Raw genomic sequence first — 27,925 nt, 5'->3', positions numbered from 1 at the left:
TAGTGATTAAGATCACATTTTCCACTGAAGTCCTGTATGATCTGAATACCAAACACTGCAACACATTACAGATCAGTACTCATTCCAGTTAGTCCTCTCAACAATGCAGTGTCCAGCATTAAATTATTTGCCCCTTGTTCATTTAGCAGAGGATCTATAGTTACAAAGAATCCTCAGGATACTGCTGGTACTTATCTAAAAATGACTCAACTCTTTTATATTATAGCCTCTGATTTTCCAATGCCTAACTAACAATTGCAGGGGAGTGACATCATGATTTAATAGAATGTCTTTCCAGGTTCTGAATAGAGCATTTAGTTTACAACAGGGGTCAGTTTTTGTCTTAAAATACCAGCCTTGAAACTGCTTGTTCTCTGTCCTCCCTTTTTACACCAGTGGTTTTAATTTCATTAGGATGATTAATAGCAACTAAAGGATTATGTTTTTAGCCATTTTCTTCTCAACCCTCTTCTCTTTCTCAAGACATTTTGTTAATTCCTGAGAGGATAAACCTGTCATCCAGATTCTACTGGTAAGATTTGTCCCCACTTATCTACCGCAAAGCTTTCTTCAACTCATACACCACTAGTCAATCAATCTCTAGGCAAAACTTTCCTTCTTTTCTTTTTTACTTACCCCACAGAGTCTTGGTTATATTGAGGATCTGAAAGTTAATTTTAATTTTGACATCAATCCTCATGGCCTCTAGTAGTGCCCCTGGTTTTGGATTGATAGTCAAATCACAGGACACCACAATAAGTGTAGTCCAGGCCCAACTTTCCTGTGTTGAGCTGGCCCATTTACACAGTGTAATTTGCTACCGAGTGTGTTGTGTGCAGTCCTGGGGCCTTGAAACTGTGCCTAGGTAGTTGCAAGACCATCTGATACAAATAATGATACTGTACATTCTGTGTTTCTTGTCCTGGATCCTTTTCTCAAAACTATATAAACTAAGAGCTAGGTTAAAACTTCTTTGTCCTTTGAGTTTTACTGTCAATCCAAACCCGAGATCGCTGTTGGTGGCAATGCAAAAATAAAATACATATTTATTGTAGAAAATAAGAAAATTCATAAGCATAAAGAAGATAATGTCACCCCGGGGCTTCCCTGGTGGTGCAGTGGTTAAGAATCCGCCTGCCAAGGCAGGGGACACGGGTTCGAACCCTAGTCTGGGAAGATCCCACATGCCGCGGAGCAACTAAGCCCGTGTGCCACAACTACTGAGCCTGCGCTCTAGAGCCCACGAGCCACAACTGCTGAGCCCACGCGCCTAGAGCCTATGCTCTGCAATAAGAGAAGCCACTGCAATGAGAAGCCCACACAACACAATGAAGAGCAGTCCCCGCTCGCCGCAACTAGAGAAAGCCCATGTGCAGCAACGAAGACTCAATGCAGCCAAAATATTAATTAAAATATTAATTAATTAATTTAAAAAAGAAGATAATCTCACCTGTAAGCCTGTCACTCAGAAATAATCACTATTAATAATTTGGTGGATTGATATGATTCTAAAGTTCCTATAAAAATGCATTATGTTTTTTACAAGGCTGAGATAAGAAATTACATAATGTTTAGGATTATGCTGTTTTCCTTTGAAAATGTATCATGAACATTTCCCCATACTTCAGTATGTTGTTGATTTAATAATATATTCTTGGGAAAAATGTGTAACTTGGCTTATAATTATATGAAATTTAAATTTACATTGGCACCTTAGTAACAATATTATGTGGTCAGCAAGATATATATGCTAACTTTCAAGGTGATCAGATTCTATGTTTGGATATTTAAGAAAAAATTTAAAACTAAGTTTCATTTTGAGTGGCACAATGACCTAATATTCCACCTTTATGATAAGTGAAGTATGAATTATTATTTGAAGTGAATAATGAAGTTTATGAGAATAATATAGAAATTTTTATTGCCTATTCATAAATAATTTCAAGAAGACATCTCTGAGAAAATTTTAAGAGTGGTATTGACATGTAGCTTGCTTCAGAACAGATGCTTGAAAAATATTATGTTCTCTCTGAATCAACTTCTCATGGATTTGATTTTCTTACTTTCCACAACTGTAGTGCCTATGAGATTATCAAGCTGAAGGGGTATACCTCTTGGGCTGTTGGACTGTCTGTGACAGATCTGGTAAGATCAATTTTGAAAAATCTCAGGAGAGTGCATCCAGTTTCCACTATGGTTAAGGTAGGCTTAAATAGAATCTTCACTTATCATCTTTGTTTAGATATTGCTTAGTCTTTACTATGTGCCAGGCATTATACAAAATTTTGAGAATATGTTGGTGAACAAAATAGACAGAGGCCCTGACCTCATAGAGTTTAATGAAAGATAGGAACTTAATAAAACAGTTACAAAAGCAAATATATAATAACACATTGTGTTAAGTGCTATGATGACAAACTACAAAGTTCTTAGAGTATACAAGAAGAGAATTTACTCTGCAGAGGGGGCGTTTGTGGTGGTTAGGGAAGATTTCCTAAGGAAGTAAAAATGACCTAATCTGAATAATGAGTAGAAGTTAATTTGCAAGGCTGGACTAATATTCCAAGCAGAGGGAACACATGTGTAGGGGACCTGAGGTAGATATAAGTGGAGAGCACTTGAGGATCTGAAAAAAAAAGGTCAGTTGTTGAAATGCACAGAGCAAAGGGAGCAAAGAGAAGTACATGATAAGGCTGGAGGAAGTAAGCAGGGTCAGGCCACTGAAAGTCTTATAAAGGGGTTTGGGTCCTTACCATAAGAGCTATGGAAAGCCACCAAAGGAACTTAAGAAAGGGACTGGTTTTACAATCCTTTTTGTTAAAAAGATTCCTGGGGCTGTGATGGATGGAACAGATTTGAAGGGGACAAGAGTAGAGGTGGGTAAACTTGGGAAGAGGATGTGCATTAGCTCAGAACAGAGAGGATGGTAGTAGTAGAGATGAAAAGAAGGTGGCAAATTTGAGTTACACTGTATTTAAGAGGTAAAATTCATAGGTCTTGATAATGGAATGAAGTGGGAAATAAGGGAGATAAAGGTCATTCTTAGGTTTCTGTTTTGCACAGTTAGATAAATGGTTATATGATCCACTGAGGAAAGGCATATTCAGAGAATCAGGTTTGGTTAGATAGCCTCAACCACCAGAGGGCAGACAGCAGAAGCAAGAAAAACTACAATCCTGCAGCCTGTGGTCCAAAAACCACAGTTACAGACAGATAGACAAGATGAAAAGGCAGAGGGCTATGTACCAGATGAAGGAACAAGAAAAAACCCCAGAAAAACAAAGAGAATCAGGTTTGAAGATCATGTTTGTGGTTATGGAGAAATTGAATTTGAGGTGCCTTTGCAATATCTGAGAGGAAATAGGCAGTTGGGTACAAGCTTCTGGAACTCATAAAAGAGTTTTGGGTTGGAGTTATAAATAAGAGCATCATCCGCATAAAAAGTGTATATTAGGACTCTTCTAGTTAAAAGCCACAGACGCCAACCCAAACTAGCTTAAGCAAAAAGAAAATATATTGGCTCATGTAACTGAAATGCCAAGGAGGCCTGAACCACATGCTCAAACTATATCGTTAGAGCTGTCTTTTCTCTCCACAATCTTGGCTCATCTTTTCACTCTTATTGGCTTCAAGCTCACGTGGACTTTTTCCATGGGGCAACAAAGATGGCCCCCAGCAGCTGCAGGCTTAGAGCCTATAGTATCAGGACCCTGCCTCTCCCTTTACCCATGTTAATTTCTTGATAATTGGCCTTTCTGGGATCACTTGTCCATTCGTGTGATACTTGTCAGTTCGGAGAGAGGCAGTTCCTAAAAGAAAAAGAGAGGTTCTGTCAACATTAAAAAAAAAAAAAGAGATACTAGACAGGCAAAGACAATAGATATCCCTTACACATGGTAACTGAAACCATGACTTTCAACGAGCTTGCCTAAGGAGAGAGTATAAAGTGAGAAGACAGATTGAGACTGAGTCTTGAGGAATTTCAGTATTAACAGCAGAGTTTACAGTGTGAGTCCACGAAGGTGACTAAGTGGTGGCCAGAGTTAAAAGAAGAACCAAGAGAACATGGAATCATGGTAACCAAGTGAAAGGAGGATGCCTTAAAGATGAAAGGATTGGTTTTCTGTTCTTGATTAATGTGAAGTCATATAAAATGAGGGTTAAAAATGCCAGGAAGATAAAGTAACAGAGGTCATTGATAACCTTAGCAGATGTTTAATAAAGTAATAGAAATGAAAAATTCTGATTGGAGTACACCAGGGTTTCCTTAACTTCGGCACTATTGATTTTGGGCTGGATAATTCTTCATTATTGGGGCTGTCCTGTGCATTGTGGGATGTTAGCAGCATCCTGGGCCTCTACTCATTAGATTCCAGTAGCATACCAGTTTTGACAATCAAAAATGTCTCCACAATTATACTCCAATAAAGATGTTAAAAAAAAAAAAATGTCTCCAGACATAACCAAATGTCCCTTGGGAGTCAAAATCACCTCCAGTTGAGAACGTTTTAAGTAGACTGGAGAAATTAAAGCCGGTATAACCAGCTCTTTTGAGGTAAGTGCCTGTGAAATTAAGGAGAGAGAGCAGTAACTGGAGAGGAAAACCAGGGCAAGGTAAGTTTTTTTGTTGTTGTTGTTTAAAAGATAAGATGTAAAGAAGATATTGAAGATAGAAGTAATAAGCAGAGAGGGTGGGATACAGAGCGTTGGTGAAGGTATTAGTCCTAGAAAGGAGGAGGGACAACTATCTTTTTTAATAGGGGATAACAAAGAGAAGATAGGTAGTTAATCATATAGGTTTGTAAGTTTGGCATTGGAAGCATCTGATGACTTCTATCTTTTTAGTGAAAGGAGACAAAATCATCTACTGAAAGTCAAGGGAGGTATAGAAAAGTCAGATGTTTGAGAAGATTTGAAATCATCTTTGTAGATAGTGAGAAATAGAATTTGACAAAAAATAAAGGCAGAATTACTGTCAGGTGGATGCTTATTTGAGGTAGATAAGCATTAATTTTGACAAAAGTTAAAGATCAGCTTTGTTGTGTGGTTTTCTCTAGGGATCTGAGTGCAGGAGTGGAGAAAGTAGATAACTGAATTCATCTGGGTTTGGGTTTTACTTGTGGAGTGTTAAAGGGGGAGAGAGAAGAGAGGAAGACAGAGAGATAGATAGAGGTGTAGGTAGTTTTGGTTTCTATACTTGTTAAAAATGAGTTTGACCTTCTGCTAGAGGGTCACAGTCAAATTCAAGACCGTTGTCCTTAAATGTTATCTACATACAAATGAATAAATTACAAAAAAGAAAATGAGTAATAAAGAATTTACGAGATATTTATAAAAACTAAAAATTAAAATAGGCAAAGGGTATTAGGGTGTAGCAAAATAGTTACAAGAAAGGAATATAAGTTGGATACGGAGGAACCTCATAACAAGGTTCAGAGTAAGATACTTGGGGTGGGAGAAGGTCCCATGAGCTAAAGAAGACAAGAAACTGGAAAGAAAGGGAATTGGTTTGTTTATCCACATGGACAATGAAGTCACCAAGGATAATGGCACAAACTGGGATAGAGAGAGAAGGTTGCTAGGTGTCAGAGTCTTTTATGAATGAGATGGAATACTCAAGAGGTTTGTAGACGGTCATTAGAAAAGGAAGAAGAGCTGAATAAGATGGGCCTCAAAAAATAGGGGGAATTTTTTTTTGTTTTTAAGAGAGCAAGGGATTAATAATTTGGAAGAGACAATGAGGAGTATACAGTGGATTCCACACTCTTTCTCTTTTGAGGATACAAAGGGCTGTGGGAGAATAAGCAATTACCCCCAGAGGGCTCCTGAAGAAGAGTCAGGGAGGTGTCAAATGAATGCTCCTGAAAAGAGATTGAGTAATATGGGAATTTCATAGTCTTTACTGAACAAATCAATGGACGAGTTATAGTTTATAGGAAATACTTAAACATTTGACATTAAGAGCAGAATCATTTGTATGCTCTTATTCTTTTTCCCCAGTTACTTCATTTTTATTACTTCACATTTTCAGCAAATAAAGTTGCCAATAGAGTTTATTTAACATTAATATATTAACTTGATTTTTTGTCAAATAGGGAATTCTCTTTAAATAACCATTTCCTCACTTCATGGCCAGTCTACAAGGAAAGGAAGCAAATTTCAGTGCATCCAGGGGTCATTTGCCAACCAGGCATGACGCTTAAAGGGAAGAGGATAGGCTGAGTGGGGGGGGGCAGCAGGTCATGGCAGTACACAGGGCTAGGCCAGGGCAGCCTTGGAGGTCAGGGCCCTTATTTCAGTCTACCCAGCAGCCCCCAAATGGCATAATGGTATGGACATGCATTTCCAGTTCTAATCCAAGAAGCCCTTTCTAGTAGGAAGAGATACAGTGAAAGGAGAGAGAGCAAATTCCTGAAACACTAGCACGGAAGGCAGGAGGGCTTTTGCCCCAGCCACGCTGCCTTGTTCCTGATGCCACCCAACCCCTGGCAGCTCATGTTAAAGCTCTAAAAGGTATTGTGCTACACAGAGGGAGCAATAGAATGACCAAGGACAGGAAAGGGAAGCGGGGGCAGGCAAGTGTGACTGCAGCTGGAATGTGGCTGGGAAGGGAATGTGGGCTGACAGTCTGGTGGGACAGTGGCCTTCCATGGCGAGGCACGGACCAGAGTGGAGTGAATGTGAGTAGAGCCTGGCAGGGGACCCTGAGGAGAAGACATGTGGCTGGTCTGATGGAGATCATGAGGTTGAGTATAAAGTGGCTACCAAAATGAGGGAGTTGGACTGCAGTGGAAAAGGTGGATAGGGAGTCCCTCTGTGGGGCCACTAGAGTAAAACAGGAACGCTGAGCTCCTGAGGAGAGCCCCAGAGACGGTGAGAGGGAAGCTTGGCTGAGTAGTGCCTGTGGGCTCTGAACTATCATGAGAAGCTGGGAGGCACCACTCCAGTGTCAAGGAGCCTCTCCCTTTCTCAACACTAGTTCCTGGTAACTTTCCAGGCACACCTGGAGGAACAACAAGACCTTCCCATTGCCTCCTCCAACCCTACATTCTGGGGTAGGAAAAGGCAATGGGTGGTAGGGGGCAGAGAGGTGTGAGAGGTCTATTGGGTCTTCTTACCTTCCAGGGAGGAGGTGGAGGCTGGTTTGTGGGCACGTAGGCATTGTGTGGGTTACCCAGGTTGTAATAGGCTCTAGCAGCTGCCTCTACAGCCTTGGCTTCAGCTGCAGGAGTGGAGGGAACATCAGGCCTGCTGATGGGAGGTTCCATGGCCCTAGGATAGGGTGGTGGCCACGGTTGCACCTATTCCGTGGCCCTGTCCATCATGGGAGGTCCTGAATAGAAGCCAGGTGGTAGCCAGAGGGCAGGAGTACATTCCATTGGTGACTGGCAGGGGAATTACATAAACCCTGCTGGACATGTGAGTACCTGTAACCTTGGGCTCCACCGGAGGCTTCACCTCTGGAAGCTTGAGAAGCCACCTGTTAGCATCTGTTGTCCAAACTCAGTGGCATCCCCTGATGTAAAGATTATACAAAGCAGAGCCTGCCCAGCCACTTCCTGCTTCTGCCTTCACTGTTCTCTTGATTATTTTACACCAAACACAGCCTGCTTGATCTCACAGTCCTTCATCAGACTGCATGGCATTCTTCCCCTTAGAAAGAAATATGACAAGGGTAAGGGGTAAAATAGACAGTGCCCTTTTTGGCCCCTTTGAAGGCATCTGGCACATTCTTCATGTCATTAAACACAAGTTCTTACATGATCATAGGACATTAGGATGCTCTTCGTATTGTTGACGATCACTCTACTGCCCTCCGAGTGATTCTTGAGCTCCATAGTCTCTCTGTGTATTCTTATTCTGAAGCTCTCTTGCATAGCTGCTTTTCCATATCAGGTTACTGAATAATAACCTAATTTTGCCTTTTAGGGCTTTTATGGAATAAAAGAAGAAATCTTTCTCAGTATCCCTTGTGTCTTGGGCCAAAATGGTGTCTCAGATGTTGTGAAAGTTAACTTGAATTCTGAGGAGGAGGCCCTTTTAAAGAAGAGTGCAAACACACTTTGGGATGTCCAAAAAGACCTGATATTTTAAAACCTTTTAATGTTCCATGTTTTATAGAACAGAAGATAGTAGACTGTATATTTTACATTTTGAAAGTATTTTCACCTGATCTTTAAAAAATAAAAGAACATTGGACCTATGACATAACTCCAGCCTCTCAAGGCTAGAAAAAGGAAATGGTAAAGGAATTTCTCTATTTCTCTATTCTAATGATACTCGACCTGTACAGATGTAAGTTATACTTCTGAAGTATATCATATATGTAAAAGTTGTCTTCAGGTTTAGTAGAATATGTATAATAATCCATTTAATATAGAACTTATGATTCTTCTCATAAAACAACAAAATTTCTAGTACTGAAATTTCATTTTATGCTTTCTTCCATTAGGGCACCGGCATATTCACTTTATATTGCTTCATTAACTTTATGTGTTTATATATAATCTTTACTAAGTACTTATTTTTAAGACAATGTATATCAGAAGTAAAATAGAAATATAACTTCATGGTATAAAAAAATTAAATGAAATATCTTCAACCCTGCAAGTATTATACCAATTAATATAAACTCTAATAGTTGATTTGGTCCCTCTGTTGAAATACCACACAGGGAGTTTAGACCATCCTCTAGGTTATTCGTTTAGCAAACTACTACTCTGCTTGCTGTGTTATGGTTATGAGTTCAGTATGACATGATTTCTGCCCTCAAGTATTTCACAGTGAGTATTTAGGGTACCTCATCTAACTGGTTATTGATGGATGCTTGGTAACAGTCAATTGGTAGCTCCCTCTTGGTGTCCAAGGTAGGAGTGCATGTGCTTCCTACAAAAATATATATTTCCTTGATTCCACAAAGAATTTAAGGCAGCTATAGGAAATATACAGTGAAACAAAAACTAAAAAATCAGGACCAAGGTAATTTACAAATTAGACTAGGACAGGACCAGTGGGAAAAATTAGAAGGCATATATGCAGACCCTGAGGACTTACATGGCTCTAGTGGAGGCAAACCCATTTGGTCAGAGAGTTACGGTTCACTCTCTGTTATTCTTGCTATTTAATAGCTTTCATTTCAGTCATCTATTACTGAACATAATTAGTTTCCCATTATTTTGTTGTCTTTACTTTTTTTTCAACTCTTCCCTTGAATGTACAAAATATGGTCATGAGAGTTCAGTTAGGATGGGGGGGAGGGGAGTCTTCTGTGGATTTTGTCTTGTTTTAAGCTCCTCTCTTACACCAAATTAAAGCTTCATTTTAGGAGATCCTTGCAGAGATCAAAAAGCTGCAAAATATACTTTCTACAGGGAATATTCTAGGAAATAAAACTGCTGTACATCATGTGTTCTCAGCTGGAGCAATATTGCCCCAAGGGGGTGAAAATTGGTTCTTGGGTGGGGGGTTGGTGAAAAAAATCTTTGATATTACAAGGGTTTGGCTCTCCAAAGCTCAACCCTACCAGACAAAAGTCTCACTCCAGAATATTTAATCTCATGCTGTGGGGGCAGGTGAGGGAGCTGAACGATTAGGGTTAATGTCTGAAGAAGCTCTTGAGGGAAAGATAGTGAAAAAAGGTTGAGAAACACTGCTCTACGTTTTGTAAAAGAATTTGTCAGATGTGTATTATGTTTTATGATTCACAAATGAGTAAGAAAACAGTTAATTGGGTAGAATGTGGTGGGAGGAGAAGTGGAAACCTTGGTTCATCCCAAATTAATGGATGAGAGGGGGATTTTATTAGATTCTACATTTAATGACTTCACAAATAATGAGTTGTAGAAATGGTTATCAATTGTATATATGGTTATCAATTAGCACTGCCCTGATCAAATTCTTAGGGTTTTGTATCTTATTTAAAAATCTCCTTTGCATAGAGGGTTTAAATTAAAATTTTTGTTTTTTCTACTTAAGCTCATATTTGGGTGGTAAACAGCCCTGAGATCCCTTTCTCCCACAGCCCTGGTGAAAAATTCCCAATCAAGAGTCAAAAAGCCCTTAAACCGATACATCTAGACAAGGTTTCGTTAGAAATAAATTTACTTGGGCTCCCTGGTGGATGGATTCTGGGCAAGGAACACTCCGTTTGATAGCTGAGTCCCTCTAGTTCAGTGTGCCTGCTGCACCTCGTGCGCTTGGAGCCCAAGGAGCCTCTCTGAAACCCGCCAGCCACAGGAACCTCAACCTGCAACAGGCAGCAGGCGCAGGTGCAGTGCCGCAGAGCTCGCCTGCAGGCCTCGCGCCTGCACCTGGCGCGCTTGGCCCCCGCGAGGTCCGCACGGGCTGGGCGCCGCCCTGCGCAGCCTCAGTAGCCAAAGGTTTTCCTCCTCTGAGCTTCAATCAGCTTTCCCTCTGCTTTCCTCCATTTTCTTCCTCTTCCTCCGGCGGCCATGAGCAGGGCCGCGGGAGTGCTGCGGGCTAGCGGGAGAGTGGGGGCCGCCGGAGTGTATGTTTTTTGCCTGACATTGACTCTGTGTCCCCTGCAGGCGGCATGCATCCCGCTGAGGGGCGGCTGGCCCTTCACCCGTGTGAGGGTGGCGAGAAGTACCGCGCGCCTGGACATCCTAGGCCCGGAGCCTGGGGACTCTGGGCTCGCGGACCCTGGGCTCGGTCCTGGAGCTAAGAGCCGGGGGAGGAGAAGAATGGGGGCGCGGGGGGCGGAGGGAAGGAAGAGCAGAGGCTTCAGGGCAAAGGCTGAAATAAATTTACCAGTGGTAGGTCTCATTTTTGGTGGAGCAGACCCTTTTCCTTCCTTCACTCCCTCTCAACCCTTCTTCAGTGGACCCACCTTCCTCCTCCCCTTGGTTTGCCTCCTGGATGCTGGGCTGCTGCTGGCCAGAAATTATCCAGCTGCTTTGCTGGTCATCTTTGTCGTTCCCTGTGTGTCTGCAGCGCCTCCTTACCCACCGGGGCCCGGGAGTTTTCTATATGCGCCCTCTCGCTACAGACCAATTCCAGATCAATCGGAAGTGGCTTTGTGGCTTTGCAGTTTTTCCTCAAGATGGCGACCGTCAAGCGTGAATTTAAGATTTTCGCTTCAGAAGAGGCCATTCATCCCAGTAAGGAAGTGGATCAGTTGCTATGGCCTGTGCTGTCAGCATCTTATTAAAAGTAAGTTATATACCATTCTCAACAAGTTAATCCAAATCAGCCCCTTAAGAAGAAAAAAATTAAGGTTAGGGGACCATATATAAGCGAATACGTGATAGTAGAAATTAGCTATGCCAGAGAGCCATTTGGGCATTTTGCCTTTAAATAAAAAGTTTTTTTCCATCTGCTGTGCTGCCTTGCTCCATGGCTGCTTCCCAGCACAGTCAGCTGTAGCCCCGGGGAAGCACCTGTTGTCCAAGAGCAGTCAGTAGCTTGCCGCTTCAGCTCTGGACAAGTCTATCAAGTGCTTTGACACATTTAAGAAGCAAGTACATGGCATTTTCGGAAGGTAGCATGGTCCTCAAGTGAGTTACTGGTATTTTACATCAGCAAAATAACTCAATTTTTGACAGGTTACAAACAAATAAACTTTCTCTTTATGCATTTTATTCTTTTAGAATAAAATATATGCTGCTGTAATAAAATTTCCTTTAATCACTTAACAAGCCTAACCTTGACTCAAGCAGTGAATGCCTGTAAATATAATAAATGAAAAAAGCTAGTGTTTTTGTAACATAAAACAGTATCATTTATAGCTTGTCAATCGCATTTTGTCATCCAGCAAAAATAAAAAGCCTGGTAGAGAATTAAGTTACCTTCATACCTGCAAATGATGGAGGCTGTTTTTGTTAAGACTGTCAGAATTTACTAACCACAATTATGACATACAGTCCAAAGAATACAGTCATCTCCTTATCATGTTAATTGTTCTCTTTTGAAGATGTGTTGTGTTGACTAATTGAACAATAATTCAAGTAGAGTGTCTCAGGAGAAACCACTTGAGCTCTGTCTTTGGAGTCTGGCTGGCGGCCCTGAGCATTACCAAAGGCTCTGACTCGCCCTGACTTTGTGTCGTCTTTTACAGGCCTCATCTTCTGCGCACGGCTTCATTCCCAGTGGGCTGGAAACAACCTAGGGTTGTGTTTTGTTTGGGAGTTGTTTGGTCAGGACCTTTTGAACATTAGTGTCCCAATGAAGTACTAGATATTATTTATGTAAGAAGGAGTCTTTTTTAACAATAATATCCTTTCAGAAATTTCTAACTACTTTGTAACTGCATGACTTAACCTGGTGATAAAAGCAGTTATTAAAAATCTACCTTTTCCCCCACCCCCCAGAAAAAGTAAGTTATGTGCTCTGTGCCATTGGGTTAACCAAGTTTTCCTTAGGTGGAGGCAAGGCCACCACATATCGTTGTGCAGGTTGTGTCTAGTTCAAGAGGTGAGTGGGGGCCTATCCAGCCCCTGCTGGCTTAACCCAGAGGAACAGGTGCTCTTTTCTAATTGTTCCACCCAGAGGGGGCTGCTTTTTCTAGTTCTTATGATGGTATCCTATATGTTAGAAGCGTCTCTATGTGAAAGCATGTTGACATTTCACTTTCACTTAGTGTGGTGATACTATGAGGTCCCCCTTTGCTTGACTAGGAAACTCTGCTCACAAGTAAAACAACTGGAGAAATAGGTGGCAGAAAAAGAGTGTGCAACTTGTCAGTTGTGGTAGGTGTCCTACTAGTAACAAATACAATAATCTTTTTCCTTTAAAAATCTCTCTCCCATTTCCTGGTCTCTATTTTTATTTCCCTTCCTTCTTTATTCATGTTAGGTTAGTTTTAGTGTTTAGTTTTCTTAGTATTGATGTCGCTAATAAAGTTAGCTTCCACTTTTAATGGAGAGACACAGGACTAAAAAGATCTGACCCCTTGCTAAGAATATTACCCTGATGTGAACACATAACGTTTTGGTAAATCATAATAAACTCTTTTAGCTATGATTTGCTTTTATTAATGGAATATCTATAAGATTTCTTCAAGCTACCTTTCTGTAGCCTTTAATCCTGGCATGATTTATTGGATTTAAAGGATTAGGCCTGGATTTCATGTCTAAATGACATAAGGCACTGAGAGCGTCAGGTACTGTCAACTGCTGCTTCCGGCAATCATATGAATTCCTCATGACTCATTTTGTCCTACCAGCTATAATGCCTTTGTCAGCAGTGTCCTCATTGCTAAGAAGAATACACATACATGAAAACCAACACATTTGTTTACAACATTGATTATAATGATAATAACAATATGCTTTGTATACATTATCTGACAGCCCTGAAAAGTAATTATTAGATCTATTTTATAGAGGAGAAAAAAGCCACAGACTGTCTCAAGTTGCATGAATAGATAAGTGTATACAGATAATATATACATGATACATTGTCATTAACTGAAGTCCATACTTTGGTTTTTACCTAACGTTCTTTTTCTGTTTTAGTATCCCTTCCAGGATACTACGTTACATTTAGTCATTCATGTCTCCTTAGACTCCTCTAGACCATGACAATTTCTTTTTTAGGCTTTCCTTGTGTATTTTTTTTCCCCAGCCACGCCGCGTGGCTTGCAGGATCATAGTTGCCCAACCAGGGGTTGAACCCGGGCCCTGGCAGTGAAAGCACTGAATCCTAACCAAGGGGCCACCAGGGAATTCCTGAGGCTTTCCTTGTTTTTGATGACTTTGGCAGTTTTGAGGAGTACTGGTCAGATATTTTGTAGAATGCTCCTCTATTGGAATTTGTCTGGTGTTTTTCTCATGGTTAGACTGAAATAATGGATTTTGGGGAGGAAGACACAGAGGTTAGGTAGCATTTTCATCACATCATTTCCAGAGTACATACTATCAACATGATTTATTACAGTTGATGTTGACCTCAGTCACTTGCTGAGGTAGTGTTAGGTTTCTCTACTGTAAAGTTACTCTTTTTTCCATCTTTCCATGCTGTGCTCTTTGGAAGGAAGTCTCTATGTACAGCCCACACTTAGGGAGTGGGGAGTTACGTTCCCTCTCCTTGGGAGTAGAGTATCTTCATAAATTATTTGGGATTCTTCTGCATGGGAGATTTGTCTTTTCTCTCCTTTTTATTGATTCATTCAGTCATTTACTAATATCAGTATGGGCTCATGAAGTTTATTTTATATTTTGGGTTATAATTAAGTGCATCTTTCTTTTGTTTCTCAAGTTGTTCCAGCTTTGGCCATTGGGAGCTCATTCAGTTGACTACTGTGTCCCTTTGACATACCCCTGTCAACATAGGGTTTTTGTTTAGTTTGAGCACTTCTCTAGTTTCTGGCATATAAGATCTTTCAGCTTCTTCTTGTCATATATTTTCTGCTTCAATCGTAAATCAGCCTTTTTTTTTTTTTTCCCAAGGAGCCCTGATTCCTTTTATTGGAGTATGATATTGTAACCCAAGATCTGAGTGCTAGGTGTGCTCATTTCTACACAGAACATTTTAAAAACTATGTTTCAAAGGTAATTTTGTCAATAGTGTAATTCTGCTCCATGCTACTATAATCTCTGTAAATAATTTAGAGTATCCAGAAAGCATTGGCATCTCATTAAGCAACAACCTTTTCCTTGTGATACAGTTTAGACTTCTAAGCTAATAAATTATAATCAAGTTTAAAGTGCTTGGCTTTGAATTTCCATTAGTTAGAATAAAGTAAAAAGATCCAACAATATAAGTTGGACATGTACTTAAATTATGGATACTTGATCATTTATTTCTAAGTACTAGCTCAAAGCCATTGGTTTTTTTCAGTGAAGATTTTAGTAATATATAATAAAGATAATATGTAGTTATTTACAACATTATTTTTCAAAAGGTAATACATTCACAAGGTTAAAAATTAAAAGTAATATAAAAAGATATACATAATATGTATAGCTGATTCACTTTGTTATAAAGCAGAAACTAACACACCATTGTAAAGCAATTATACTCCAATAAAGATGTTTAAAAAAAAAAGATATACATAGAGAAGTCACACTTTCATCCTGTTTCCATCCAACCTTCCCCCTAAATTCCACTTTAGGAAACCATTTGTCAGTTTCTTGTGTATCCACTAGAGTTTCTTTTGCAAATACAATATATAATTTTCCTCCTTTATTACATATGAAGTAGCATGCTAGAAATACATAGTACTATTTTCCTCCTTTATTACATATGAAGTAGCATGCTAGAAATATATAGTACTGATTCCTTTTTGCATATAACATTGCTTGATTAAAGAACTATAAAATTTTAGAGTTGGAAAGGGCCCTATGTTTTAATCTATTTATTCAAAAAACTTTTATTGAGCGTCTGTGTGCCAGGTTAATGCTAAGCACCAGATGAGTGAAAATGAATGACTTCCTCTTCTCTAGGAGCTCGTAGTCCGGTGAGAAATTCCTTCTCCAGAATCCCTTCTTTATCATTGTGCAGCCTCAGCTTAAATTGAAGAGGTGTTCACTACCTTCAGAGACTGTTCTGTTTATTAAATGGCTTCTCTGTTTGTTCTCCTAATTGTGAGCTGAAGCTTTCCTCCTTGTAGCTTGTATCTCTTCTAGTTTGGACTTTTATATCATGATGAAATGTTGAACAGATTCATTGTCTTCCCTGAGTCTGATAATTCATAAGGTAGATATAGATTGCCAGTATAAGAATTTTCTTTCATTCTCCAGTTAATCCAGACGCCCCCCTCTCCCACTTGACTAATGTTAGGGCTTGAGTGATGAACTTGCCTTTGTGGATGCTGATGAAGGCAAATTGATGGGTGAGACAGTGGGTCTGCAACATGGCAGCCCTTTCATGAAAATCCTAAATATTTTTTCCAGCAAAGGTTACTGTCATAGCTAAATACTATAAATATTCTAATAGTACATTAATAAATATCTAAGAAAATCATATCTTTATATCATGACTTCCCCAATTGTTATAAAGTTGGTTGCTCCCTACCCTGTAGTCTCATAACATGTTCAGATTTCATTAGGTTATACTTAATTTGTCTACAGGGCTTTCTACAGCACCAGAGTGAGTTCCTGTGAGCAGCAGTAATAGTAATTATCATGACAGTAATCATTAATTGATTGCCCATTTTGTGCCAGCCACTGAGCTAAAGCACTTTATTTTATTTAATAACCTCAGCACAATTCTATGATGTTTCACAGATGATGCACCTGCACATCAAGGTTAAATAAAAATGATGGAGTAAGAATTTGATCCCTTTGTTTTGACTCAAAAGCCTAAGCTCTTAACTACTGTACTTTATTTACTTGGCTCCCAGGAGGTAATTGTATGAACAAATGAATGAACCAGTATATCCCTGTTCAAGGGTCTTTTCATACCACATCTATCTCTAAGTAAACATTCTCATTTACCAGAACAATGTACATTTTGACCTTTTATTCTATAAAGTGCAAGAGGTATGTATGTTAGGAGGTTGTTGAAACAAATGTACAAGGAAAATTTAGTACTAATTTCCTGAAATTAAGAGTGCTATGGGCATAGTAGAAGATCTAAGGGAGCTCACTCTTTAGTAAAAAGTGTGGTGATTGAGCTGAACAGGAAATGTGTACTCAAATTTTAGATGTTTTCTCCCGTAATGTTTTCTATTCAAATCTTTCCCCAGATTATTTTGTCACTGCAAACTCAACATAGTGATTATCACAGCAGGTGCAGGCCAGATAAAGAGAAACATACCTTGATTTAATCCAGAGAAATGTGTCCATGTTTAAATTAATGATTTCCAGTATTATCTAACACAGTCTCCACTGCAAAGTGATTATTGTTTCCAATCCAGGTCACCTTTATTTTGGCTGTTCAGTGAATAATTTTTTGTGTGTGTGGGGGTGCGTTTAGTAACTTGGTAGAGAAAAATAATGGGTATTAAACTCTAAACTACCGATATAGCCAGAATCGCTTCCTGTTTTGTTAATTTAACATGTATTTTGCATAATCAGTGTGTGTACCATAATGAAGATTTCTTTAAATACTAGCGTATATGAAAAGATAATTTGCTGAATCGTAGTGTGTAAATCCAAGTTTTACAAACTAAAGACTTTCACATCTGAGCTGTTTTCCAGATTGCTGAGGGTGCTGAAGTGAAAGCACAATACGTTATTGACTAACCCTCCAAGATTGTACTAGACTCCTCACTGGTGCATGCACAAATTTAAGATATACTTTGGAAATAAAACATGCAGGACCACTGACAGATTTTGTATAGTGAGGGACAGGGAAGAGTAAAAAATGACTTCTGGATTTTTACCTTGAGCGATTGATTGGATGGTAGTTCCATTTATCTGAATTGTGATGCTTTCAAGGAGGTGGGAGTCAGTGAAGGAAGTAGGAGGGAGTGTTGAGTTTAGGGGAGAAAAACCAAGATTTCCAATTGGGACATGTTAAATTTGAGATATCTGAAAAGATACTCAAGAGGAGATATCAAACAGGTAGCTGGTAGCTGATTATGAGTCTGGAGCTCAGAAATCTAGGTTGTGATATTCAGCCAAATTACTGTATTTTTAAAAAAATTTATTTATTTATTTATTTATTTATTTATTTTTGGCTACATTGGGTTTTTGTTGCTGCGCGTGGGCTTCCTCTAGTTGCGGCGAGTGGGGGCTACTCTTCGTTGCGGTGTGTGGGCTTCTCACTGCGGTGGCTTCTCTTGTTGCGGAGCACGGGCTCTAGGTGCACGGGCTTCAGTAGTTGTGGCACATGGGCTCAGTAGTTGTGGCTCGTGGGCTCAGTAGTTGTGGCTCGTGGGCTCAGTACCTGTGGCTCACGGGCTTAGTTGCTCTGCAGCATGTGGGATCTTCCCAGGCCAGGGCTCGAACCCGTGTTCTGCATTGGCAGGCGGATTCTTCACCACTGAGCCACCAGGGAAACCCACTCTCAGCACTTCTATTCAACGTAGTATTGAAGTCCCAGCCACAGCAATTAGACAAGAAAAAGAAATAAAAGGTATGCAGATTGGAAGGGAACAGGTAAAACTGTCACTATTTGCAGATGACATGATACTCTATGTAGAGAATAATAAAGATCACACAAAAACTATTAGAACTAACAAATGAATTCAGCAAGGTAGCAGGATACAAGTTAATATACAGAAATCAGTTACATTTCTCTACACTAACAATCAAATATCAGAGAAGGTTAAAAAAAATCCTGTTTAAAATTACGTTTAAAAAAAAAAAACCCGGGACTTCCCTGGCGGTCCAGTGGTTAAGACTCTGCGCTTCCTCGGCCCGGGGCAGGGGGCAGGGGACACGGGTTCGATCCCTGGTCGGGAACTAAGATACCTCATGCCGCGCAGCATGGCCAAAAATAAAATAAAATAAAAAAATAAAAATAAAAAAAAACCCCTAGGAATAAACCAAGGAAGTGAAAGACCTATATGCTGAAAACCATAAAACATTGATAGAGGAAATCAAAAAATGATTCAAAGAAATGGAAAGCTATCCCATGCTCTTGGATTGGAAGAATTAATATTGTTAAAATGGCCATACTACCAAAGCAAGCTACAGATATAATGTGATCCCTCTCAAATTACCCATGACATTTTTCATAGAACTAGAACAAATAATCCTAAAATTTATATGGAACCATAAAAGACCCAGAATTGCCAAAGCAATCCTGAGGAAAAAGAACAAAGCAGGAGGCATAACCCTCCCAGACTTCAGACAGTACTGCAAAGCGACAGTAATCAAAACAGTGTGGTATTGGCCCAAAAACAGACATATGAATCAATGGAACAGAATAGAGAGCCCAGAAATAAACCCACACACCCATGGTCAATTAATCTATGACAAAAGAGGCAAGATTATACAGTGAGGAAAAGACAGTCTCTTTAGCAAGTGGTGTTGGGAAAGGTTGACAGGTGCATGGAAATCAGTGAAGTTAGAACACAGCCTTACACCATACACAAAAATAAACTCAAATGGCTTAAAGACTAAAATATAAGACATGACACCATAAAACTCCTAGAAGAGAACATAGGCAAAGCATTCTCTGACATAGATCATACCAGTGTTTTCTTAGGTCAGTCTACCAAGGCAATAGAGATAAAAGCGAAAATAAATAAATGGGACCTAATCAAACTTACAGTCTTTTGCACATCAAAGGAAACCATCAACAAAAAGACAATCTATGGACCAGAAGGAAATATTTGCAAATGATGTGACCGACAAGGGCTTAATTTCCAAACTATAGAAACAGCTGGGGCTTCCCTGGTGGCGCAGCGGTTGAGAATCTGCCTGCCAATGCAGGGGACACGGGTTCGAGCCCTGGTCTGGGAAGATCCCACATGCCGCGGAGCAACTAGGCCCGTGAGCCACAATTACTGAGCCTGCGCGTCTGGAGCCTGTGCTCCGCAACAAGAGAGGCTGCGATGGTGAGAGGCCCGCGCACCACGATGAAGAGTGGCTCCCACTTGCCGCAACTAGAGAAAGCCCTCGCACAGAAACGAAGACCCAACACAGCCATAAATAAATAAAAATAAATAAATAAAATTAAAAAAAAAACAAAAACAGCGTATACAACTCAATAACAAAACAACAAACAACCCAATCAAAAATTGGGCAGAAGGCCTAAGTAGACATTTCTCCAAAGAAGACATACAGATGGCCAATAGGCACATGAAAAGATACTTAACGTCACTAATCATCAGAGAAATGCAAATCAAAATGACAATGAGATATCACCTCACACCGGCCAGAATGGCTCTTATTAAAATGTCTGCAAATAACATGTTGAGAGGGTGTGGAGAAAAGGGAACCCTCCTACACTGTTGATGGGGACGTCAGTTGGTGCAGCCATTATGGAAAACAGAATGGAGGTTCCGCAAAAAACTAAAAATAGAGTTGCCATATGATCCAGCAATTCCACTCCTGGGCATATATCCAGAGAAAACTATAATTTGAAAAGATGCATGCACCCCTATGTTCACAGCAGCACTATTTACAACAGCCAAGACATGGAAACAACCTAAATGTCCACTGCAGATGAATGGATAAAGATGATGTGGTGTGTGTGTATGAAATAAAGAGTGAAATAATGCCAACATGGATGGACCTAGAGATTATCATACTGAGTGAATAGTTTAAGAAGATATGGCACATATATACAATGGAATATTACTCAGCCCTAAAAAAGAATGAAGTATTGCCATTTGCAGCAACATGATGGACCTAGAAGAATATCATACTACGTGAAGTAAGTCAGACAGAGAAAGACAAATATTATATGATATCACTCCTATATGGAATCTAAAAGAAATGATATAAATGAACTTATTTACAAAACAGAAATAGACTCACAGACATAGAAAACAAACTTACGGTTACCAAAGGGGAGAGGGAGGTAGGGAGGGATAAATAAGGATATGGGATTAACAGATACAAACTACTATACATAAAATAGATAAGCAACAAGGATTTACGGTATAGTGCAGGGAACTATATTCAGTATCTTGTAATAACCTATGATGGAACACAATTTGAAAAAATACATATATACATCTGAATTACTTTCTGTACACCTGAAACTAACACAATATTGTAAATCAACTACAATTAAAAAAAAAAACTAAAATAGGATAATGACCCCAAAATACAGATAGTACTAAAAAAAAAAAAAAAGTGTGTCTCTTCTAGCGAGCAATATAGTTAGATCTCATTTTATGCAGTGTGAAAATCTCTGCCTTTTGAGTGGACTGTTTATTCACATTTACTGTTACTGTGATATGTTTGGATTTATGCCTGTCATTTTGCTGTTTCTGTATGTCTTGTGTCTTCTTTTGTTCCTTGGTTTCTCCTTTACTGTCTTTTTTTGCATTTTCTAAAGTACCATTTTAATTATTTAATTTTAAATTATGTTTTTTGAGGGTTTTTTTTTAGTGGTTGCTCTTGGAGTTACAATATCAGCTTAAGGTACCTGGATGTACTTCACATTTTTGCACACTTAATTCCAATAAAATATAGAAACTTTGCTCCATTGTAGCATCAATCCCTCACCCACTTTTGTGCTATTATTGTTGTATATGTCTATATGTATTAAAAATTCAACAATAGTGTTATAATTATTGCTTTATATAATCTTAAGTCTTTTGTAGAAGCTAAGAGAAGACAAAAATATATTTATGAATTTTTTTTATATTAACCTTATTTTTCACTTTTGGTATTCATTTCTTTGTGTAGATTTGAGTTACTGTCTGGTGTCACTTCCTTGCTCTACTCTAGTATCTTTCCCTTCCTCTTCTGGTTGTTATTGTCAAATACCTTCTATCTGTATATCTTGTAGGCCCAACAATAAATTTTATATAGTTTTATGCAGTTGTGTTTTAAATAAGAGGTAGGTGTATGTGTGTGTATGTATGTGTACACACACACACACACACACACACACACACACACATTTATATAAATAAATTATATTTCACTATTACCAGTGCTCCTTTCTTCATGTTGGTATGAATTGCTGCCTGGTATCACTTCCTTTCAGCCTGAAGAAACTTCTTCAGTATCTGTTGTAAGGCAGGCCGGCTGCTAGCAGTGAATTCTCTCAATGTTTATTTATTTGAGAATGTCTTTATTCTGCCTTCATTTTTGAAATATGGATTTGCTACATATAGTACTCTTGGTTGAGTTTCTCTTCCAGCACTTTGAATGTCATTCAACTGTCTTCTGGCCTCCATTGCTTCAGATTAGAAGTTAGCTGTTAACTTATTTTGGTTCTCTGGTATGCAGTGAGTGTTTTCTCCTACTATTTCCAATATTTTTTCTGTGGCTTTTGACAGTTCAACTATGGTGTGTCTAAGTAAGAATCCCTTTCAGTATATCCTACCTGGAGTTCCTTAAACTTCTTGAATGTGCAGATTAATGTTTTTCATATTTGGGAAGTTTCACCCATTATTTCTTTGAATGTGTTTGCTCCTTTCCTCTCCTTCTGGTACTACTATAACGCATGTTGGTGTGTTTAATGGTCCCCCACAAGTCTCTGTTATTTCTTGTTTTCTTTCTGATCTTTAATTTCTATAGTTTACAAATTACCAGACATTTTCTATGAGACAAACCTACCATCTCCAAATAAGGCCTTTTTTCTATACTTAAGACCTTTATCTTTTTCCTGTCCTATTGCATTGGCTAGGAGGATCTCCAGTAAGATGTTAAATAGAAACAGTGATAGTGGGTGTATCCTTGTCTTGTTCCTGACTGTAATGAAAATACTTCTAAATTTTCTTCATTATTTGTGATGTTTGTTTTGGATTTCTGATAGATACCTTTTTAGGTTAAGTTTCCTTTTCTTCTTAGATGGTTGAGTTTTACTTTTATTAAACCCTAATGGATTTGGAATTTCATCAGGTTTTTGTACAATTCAAATGATCTTTTTCTTTAAATCTCACATAGTGTAATATATTAATAGATTTTCTGATATTGAACCATCTTTGCATTTCTGGGCTAAAACTTACTTGGTCATGAAGTAGTTTTCAAAAACCCCACTTAAGTATATTTGCTAATATTTTATTTAGTACTTGTGTATCTGTGTAAATAAATAATATGAGTTTACTATTTTTTATCTGGTCTTTTGCTCAGTTTCGGTATCAAGGTTTTACTATATCCCCACCAAAAAATTTTTTCTGTTATCTAATAAAATAGGTTGCATAAGAACAAACTGTTCCTTGAAATTTTGATATAACTTGTTTGTAAAACAGTTGAAAGGGTGAGGGGCTAGATTTTTGTTAAAAGTTCATTAATGTAATTTGTTTATTCAGATTTTCCATTTCTTCTTAAGTCATTTTAGGAAGTTTTCTAGCTGTCCATTTCATCCAAGTTTTATACTGGCATGTGTTTCATATTTTATGACTTTCTAAACCTTTACTGTATTTCTGCTTACCTCTCCTGTTTCCTAATATTATTTGTTGGGGACATTGTGCCCTCATTTTGCTAGATATTCCTCTAACTTATTAGTCCTCCTCTCCCCAAGAATTACTTTCTATTGTATTGATACTGATGTTTTCAATCTTACTACTTTCTGCTTATTTTTTAAAACTTCCTTTTACTTTATGGTTAGTAACTCTTATCCTTGATCTTTTTTGTTTTTAAAAAAATGCATTTAAGAATATAAACTTAACAGTAAGTACCACTTTTTGTTTTGTTTTGTGGCACTTTTATTGTCATTCAGGTATAAGTATTTTGTAATTCCTAGTTTTATTTTCTCTTTAACTCAGCAAGTTAAGAGTATGCTTTTAGCTTTGAAACATTTTAAAATTTGTTATATTGTGATTGATTCTAACATAGCTCAATTGAGATCAGAGAAATGCGGGTTAACATCCACTCTTTGAAATCTGTTAAGGCTTCCTTTGTGACCTAGTTAATACAGTTTTTGTAAATGTTCCTTTATGTATTTGGGGGGAAAATAGACTTAATTGGATGATCTTTCTATATCCATTCACACTTATTGATTTGGTTTAGTTTTACTAAATTACAAATTTTTAATGAATTATTACTGATCTGTCAGTTTCTGATAAAGGTAGTTACTCAAATCCACCTAGCGTTTCCCAATTTTTTTTCCAATATATTTTGAGGCCATTTCAATGAGTTGCATCTAAGTTCATGATTATTATGTACTGTTGGATTGTTTCATATATTATGTAGTATCTCTGTGTATCCTTAGTAATGCTTTTTTATTGTTGAAATTCTCTTGTTTGCCATTACTGTATCTGCACTAACTTTCTGGCTAAGTTACCACTTTTTAAATTCAATGAGAAAAAAATTCTGATAAAATAATGTTTAAAATAGTTCACATACCCAAAACATCAGACTATGCCAATTTTCTTCCCTTGCCTAGTGGGACTAAGGCCTGATTATGTTTTGCCTGACAGTTACATTCCATGTATACTTGTTTCTCTGTTTCCGTCTTAACTAAGATTTTTGCTCTAAATGGGTTATTCTCTGAGAAAAATTATTTCAAAGAAAGACTTGATAAGGGATATTGATTTGTGTTTAAATTTTAATGGCATGAATGAATGTGTTTCTGCACAAAAGTCTATACAAAGTAGCGACAAAAGTTTTTCATAATTTATTTCTATTGGGTAGATATTGTTGAAACTATGGTGTAACTGGAGTTGGATAGAGAACTGTTTTTTTCCCCCCAATGAAACATCAGACTTAGTTTTAATTTAGATAAATGTAAAAAAGTTTATCATTTAAAGTGAGAACTTTTTCTGACTTGAATTTTTTCTTCTCAGTGGGTATCTTAACTTTGTAGCATGGAAGTTAAGAGCATTTCCCCAAAACTGTAGTTATTGGGAGTGGCTGTAATCTGGCCACTGCCCCCTTCCATTTCTTGACTGGGCAGAGGCTTGGTGTCCACTCTGAAAGCTGTCATGGTTTGTCCTTTTAGAGCACAGAGACTCAAGTGGTAAGCCTAAGAGTACCACTGAGCTGTGCACACTCTCTGAAATATATTTCAGATCATATATTTAATCATAAAGTAAAATACCTCCTGGGTGAAAGGACTTTTATTCTACTTTAGGTCCTTTTAGTAGTGTTTTAATTTTTAGCACATTATTTTTATAATAAAATAACTCACCAGAAATACAAGTTTGAAAAAAATGAGAATGTTACTACAATCCTACATATATGTACAATTAAGATTGTAAGACTTTCTTAACACAGCACTAAGTAACAAGATGTAGTTTATATTTAACTTAGGATACTCTAGTTCCGAAAGGTCAGTATTGTAATTCAGGTAACATGAATTCTTCCTATTAACTGGAGAAAATTAAAGGGAAGAGGAGAAGGGGTGCTAATATGATAGCAGTCCTTTTTATCTTACTTTCTTCTGGCTAAGAACCCTTGAAATTGATCTAATACAAACCCCTGGCTATGGAAAAGGACTTGAAGTGATAAAACTTATAGTTGAAAATTTCAAAACTGTCACTTTCTTGTTTGGAGAATCTCTGCCAAGATGATAGAATTGTGGGCTCCATCCCTGAAGATTTTGATTTAGCCGATTTGGGATAGGGGGCTTAGACATCTGAATTTTTGATAGTTTTGTTGAGCGTTCCTAGTTGTAAACCACTCAGGGCAATTGTAACAGTTTTGCTAAGGTTAAAAAAAAACAACAACCTGTTATATAATACTATGTAATGAATGGATTTGGGGGTATCTTTTTCTTAGTTCCTGTGTGGAGTGGAATGAACATTGCTGCGGTCTCTCCGAAGGTTCTGAACTCAGATAAAGGAACTGATAAAGACCTGAGCAGGAGGAAAATGTCTGCAAAGTAGTGGTTGCCAGGTAGTATGTTTTGTATTTTCAGTACCTTGGAAGTTAGCTGTAAGCCTGAATTGTGCCAGAGGGATGAGACTTCGGTCCTTTAAGTATATGTTGTTGTATCTGCTGGACTTTTCTTTCCTTAGCACTTCTACTTTTATTTTGGTGTGATCATATTCACATTATAAACTCTTAAGCAGTTAGGGACTAAGTCTGTCTCACTCACTCCTGAGCCTAACCCAGTATCTGCCATATAGTAGGCACTCACTTGTTAACTGACAATATATTTTTTCTAATTGTTGCTATATATTCTTTACTGTTAATAGTAAAATTGATTTCACATTAACTTCTGGATCTCTGTACTTACCGTCATTAACTCTGTTTTCCTACCTTACATAACCAACTCCTATAAGAAATGCCTAGGAGAAATTATTGATGGAAACATTTCAGATTTGTGGCATTGTCAGGCTGCCACAATATGGATGTTCAAAGACAAGTATTTCTTCTAAAATTAACTTATGTTCATGATTTCTTCCAACTCCACAGTGGCTGTGAGGTGATTAAAAAGAAATGGGGTGTTGCCCTATCTGTGCTGATTTAACAAAGTATTCTGAAGAATCTTAGGAGTGCATCCAGTTTCCACCATGAGTAAGGTAGGATGTTTATGTTTGAAAAAATATTGAATATCAACATAAGATAGATGTAAAAGAGAATTGATGAAAATTTTTGAAGTTGATCTTGTGGAAGCACTTCTCTTCCTAAAATCTGTTCTTTGCTGCTGCTGCTGAAGAGACAGAGACAAAGGGATGGTGGTAGAGGAGGAAGAGGCCTACCTTTGTAGACCTCTGTCCTGACCTAGTGTGGTATTTCTTATACATTCTATTAGATAAAAGTCTTATTGCATCTTTATTATTTAACTGAGTGAACTAGCTCTACAAATATCTAGTAACATTGGGAACCACTGTGGTAGGTCTTGCCACATTTTGAGTTGTTCTCTAACAAACAGTTTCAATGAGGTCCAGTGAAGAGACCTAAGAAAGAAGCACTGATCACAAAAGTATTAGCAGTTGGTCTCCTGGGGAGGGGAAAGTTGGGGCCTGGATAAGATCCCTTTGCTAGTTTGAATGGGAGAAGGTAAAGTAAAATGGAATTAAATCCCTGGGAATAAAGTAATAGGAATTTTGAAGTGGTTCCCTGATAGGAAGTGGTGTAGGGGCAAGGAGATAGGAAAAGGAGGGTTGGTCCCAGCAAACACGGCAAGAGGTTGGGGCCTGTGTGGGAAGATGGCAGATGATTGTGAACAATAAATATGTCTAGTCATCTGTTTCAAATTGTTCTTTCCTTGTATCTTTTTCTGCTACAGTTCATACTACAAATCTGTTAAATACTCAATTCACCCAGCAACTGTTGTTTCTCATATTGCAGACCTTTGTTAGAAGAAAAGAGAAAGGAATAATTTTTAAGTCTTTACTTTCAGGGCCACTATTGAATAAATGAAGAATATACCTTAGTGTTCCATGTATCCTGGGAGAGAATGTTATTACAGACCTCATAAAGGTAAAGCTGACCTCTGCAGAAGAGGCCCGTCTGAAAAAGGGTGCAGAAACTCTCTGGGAAATTCAGAAGGAGCGCAAGTTTTAAAGTTGCTTAAAACTACCGTTCTGAAGTTATCGAAAGAGAGATAGTAGTTACTTACAGGATTAAATACGTAAAACTTCTGAATAAACTCAAATTCCTAAAAGTCGGAAAAAAGAAGGAGGGAAGAGTGACTCCTCTGTTTAGCCCCTCAACTCTTTTATTTAGCATTCAAATGTTGGATGATAGTTATTTTTTATAATTCCTAAGTCACTGCATCAAATAAGGTATTTTGGTACCTCTGATGTACCAGTACTTGCCTTGTATATTATATATGTAGTTGCCATTTGGTCCAAAAGAATGTATGATGTGTGTTTATTGTGTTTAGAGACCATGATTCTTTTCATCAAGTGTATGCTAATTATTTCGTTCTGGCTGGCTGATAAACCTGTGTTCATTTGTATGCTATAAAAAAGCGGTAACTTCCTTTACCATGTAAAAATAAATGTATACACAAAAATAACTCATTTACATGTTAGCTTCAAACCTAACACTAGATTAAGCCTTGCTAGTTTCTATTCTGATAATTTTTACAAGTAGATTTTCATTTTCTAAGAAAAGATCTAAACTATACAAACTCTTCAGTGATGAGTGAGACCAAATTGGTCTTTCTTCTCTTGGGAGAAGTATAGAGCAGGCTGCCTGGCTCCCTGAATACCTTAAAACATTTTAAATTAGAATGTTCATTTCTTTATAACCTCATGAACCTTCTAGCTCTCTCATTTTGACAGAGAAAATTCTGTTCTGCTAGATAAGCTTTATAGGACATGTAGATCATTGGATGGGTGGCCACAATCTTGACTACAGAATCACTCGCCAGGAAGACTGACTTCAGATGACAATAAATGCAGAGAGGCAGTGTACACTATACCTTCCTCCTTAATTGTGGCCAGACCATCTTGCCTAGTTAATATAAATTCTCAGGTGTGTAGCTTGGTACTGGCCACTCTGTTCCTTTCTTGATGAAAACAGTAATGGTTCTGTCAGGCCTGGAAAGG

The 27,925-nt window shown here is 38.2% G+C and overlaps 2 protein-coding genes and 1 pseudogene across 3 annotated transcripts in view; 2 read left to right on the top strand and 1 right to left on the bottom strand.

The window, feature by feature from the left end:
• The window catches only part of LOC103018917 (L-lactate dehydrogenase C chain), a 49,354-nt gene extending 41,260 nt beyond the window's left edge, over positions 1-8,094 (top strand). For both annotated transcript variants that reach the window (XM_028164690.1, XM_007174840.2), the window contains 2 exons: positions 2,079-2,202; positions 7,930-8,094. In XM_028164690.1, coding sequence (XP_028020491.1) covers positions 2,079-2,202; positions 7,930-8,094 — 289 coding nt within the window. The remainder of the gene's footprint in view (positions 1-2,078; positions 2,203-7,929) is intronic.
• On the bottom strand, positions 3,762-7,838 carry LOC103001550 (WW domain-binding protein 2-like; annotated as a pseudogene).
• Positions 8,095-11,062: 2,968 nt separating the features above from the next.
• LOC103006265 (L-lactate dehydrogenase A-like 6A) lies at positions 11,063-25,358 on the top strand. The gene is given in 9 exon segments (XM_028164740.2): positions 11,063-11,120; positions 11,123-11,172; positions 15,742-15,859; positions 16,649-16,666; positions 16,669-16,708; positions 16,710-16,819; positions 24,266-24,409; positions 24,412-24,438; positions 25,200-25,358. Coding segments are annotated over 9 exon segments (672 nt in total). The 3' UTR covers positions 25,307-25,358.
• The last annotated feature ends 2,567 nt before the right edge of the window (positions 25,359-27,925 follow it).

Source organism: Balaenoptera acutorostrata, chromosome 9 (assembly GCF_949987535.1).
Source record: "Balaenoptera acutorostrata chromosome 9, mBalAcu1.1, whole genome shotgun sequence".
Lineage (NCBI taxonomy): Eukaryota > Metazoa > Chordata > Mammalia > Artiodactyla > Balaenopteridae > Balaenoptera > Balaenoptera acutorostrata.
The sequence above is the reverse complement of the archived record's forward strand: the minus strand, read 5'-3'. Positions and strand labels throughout refer to the sequence as shown.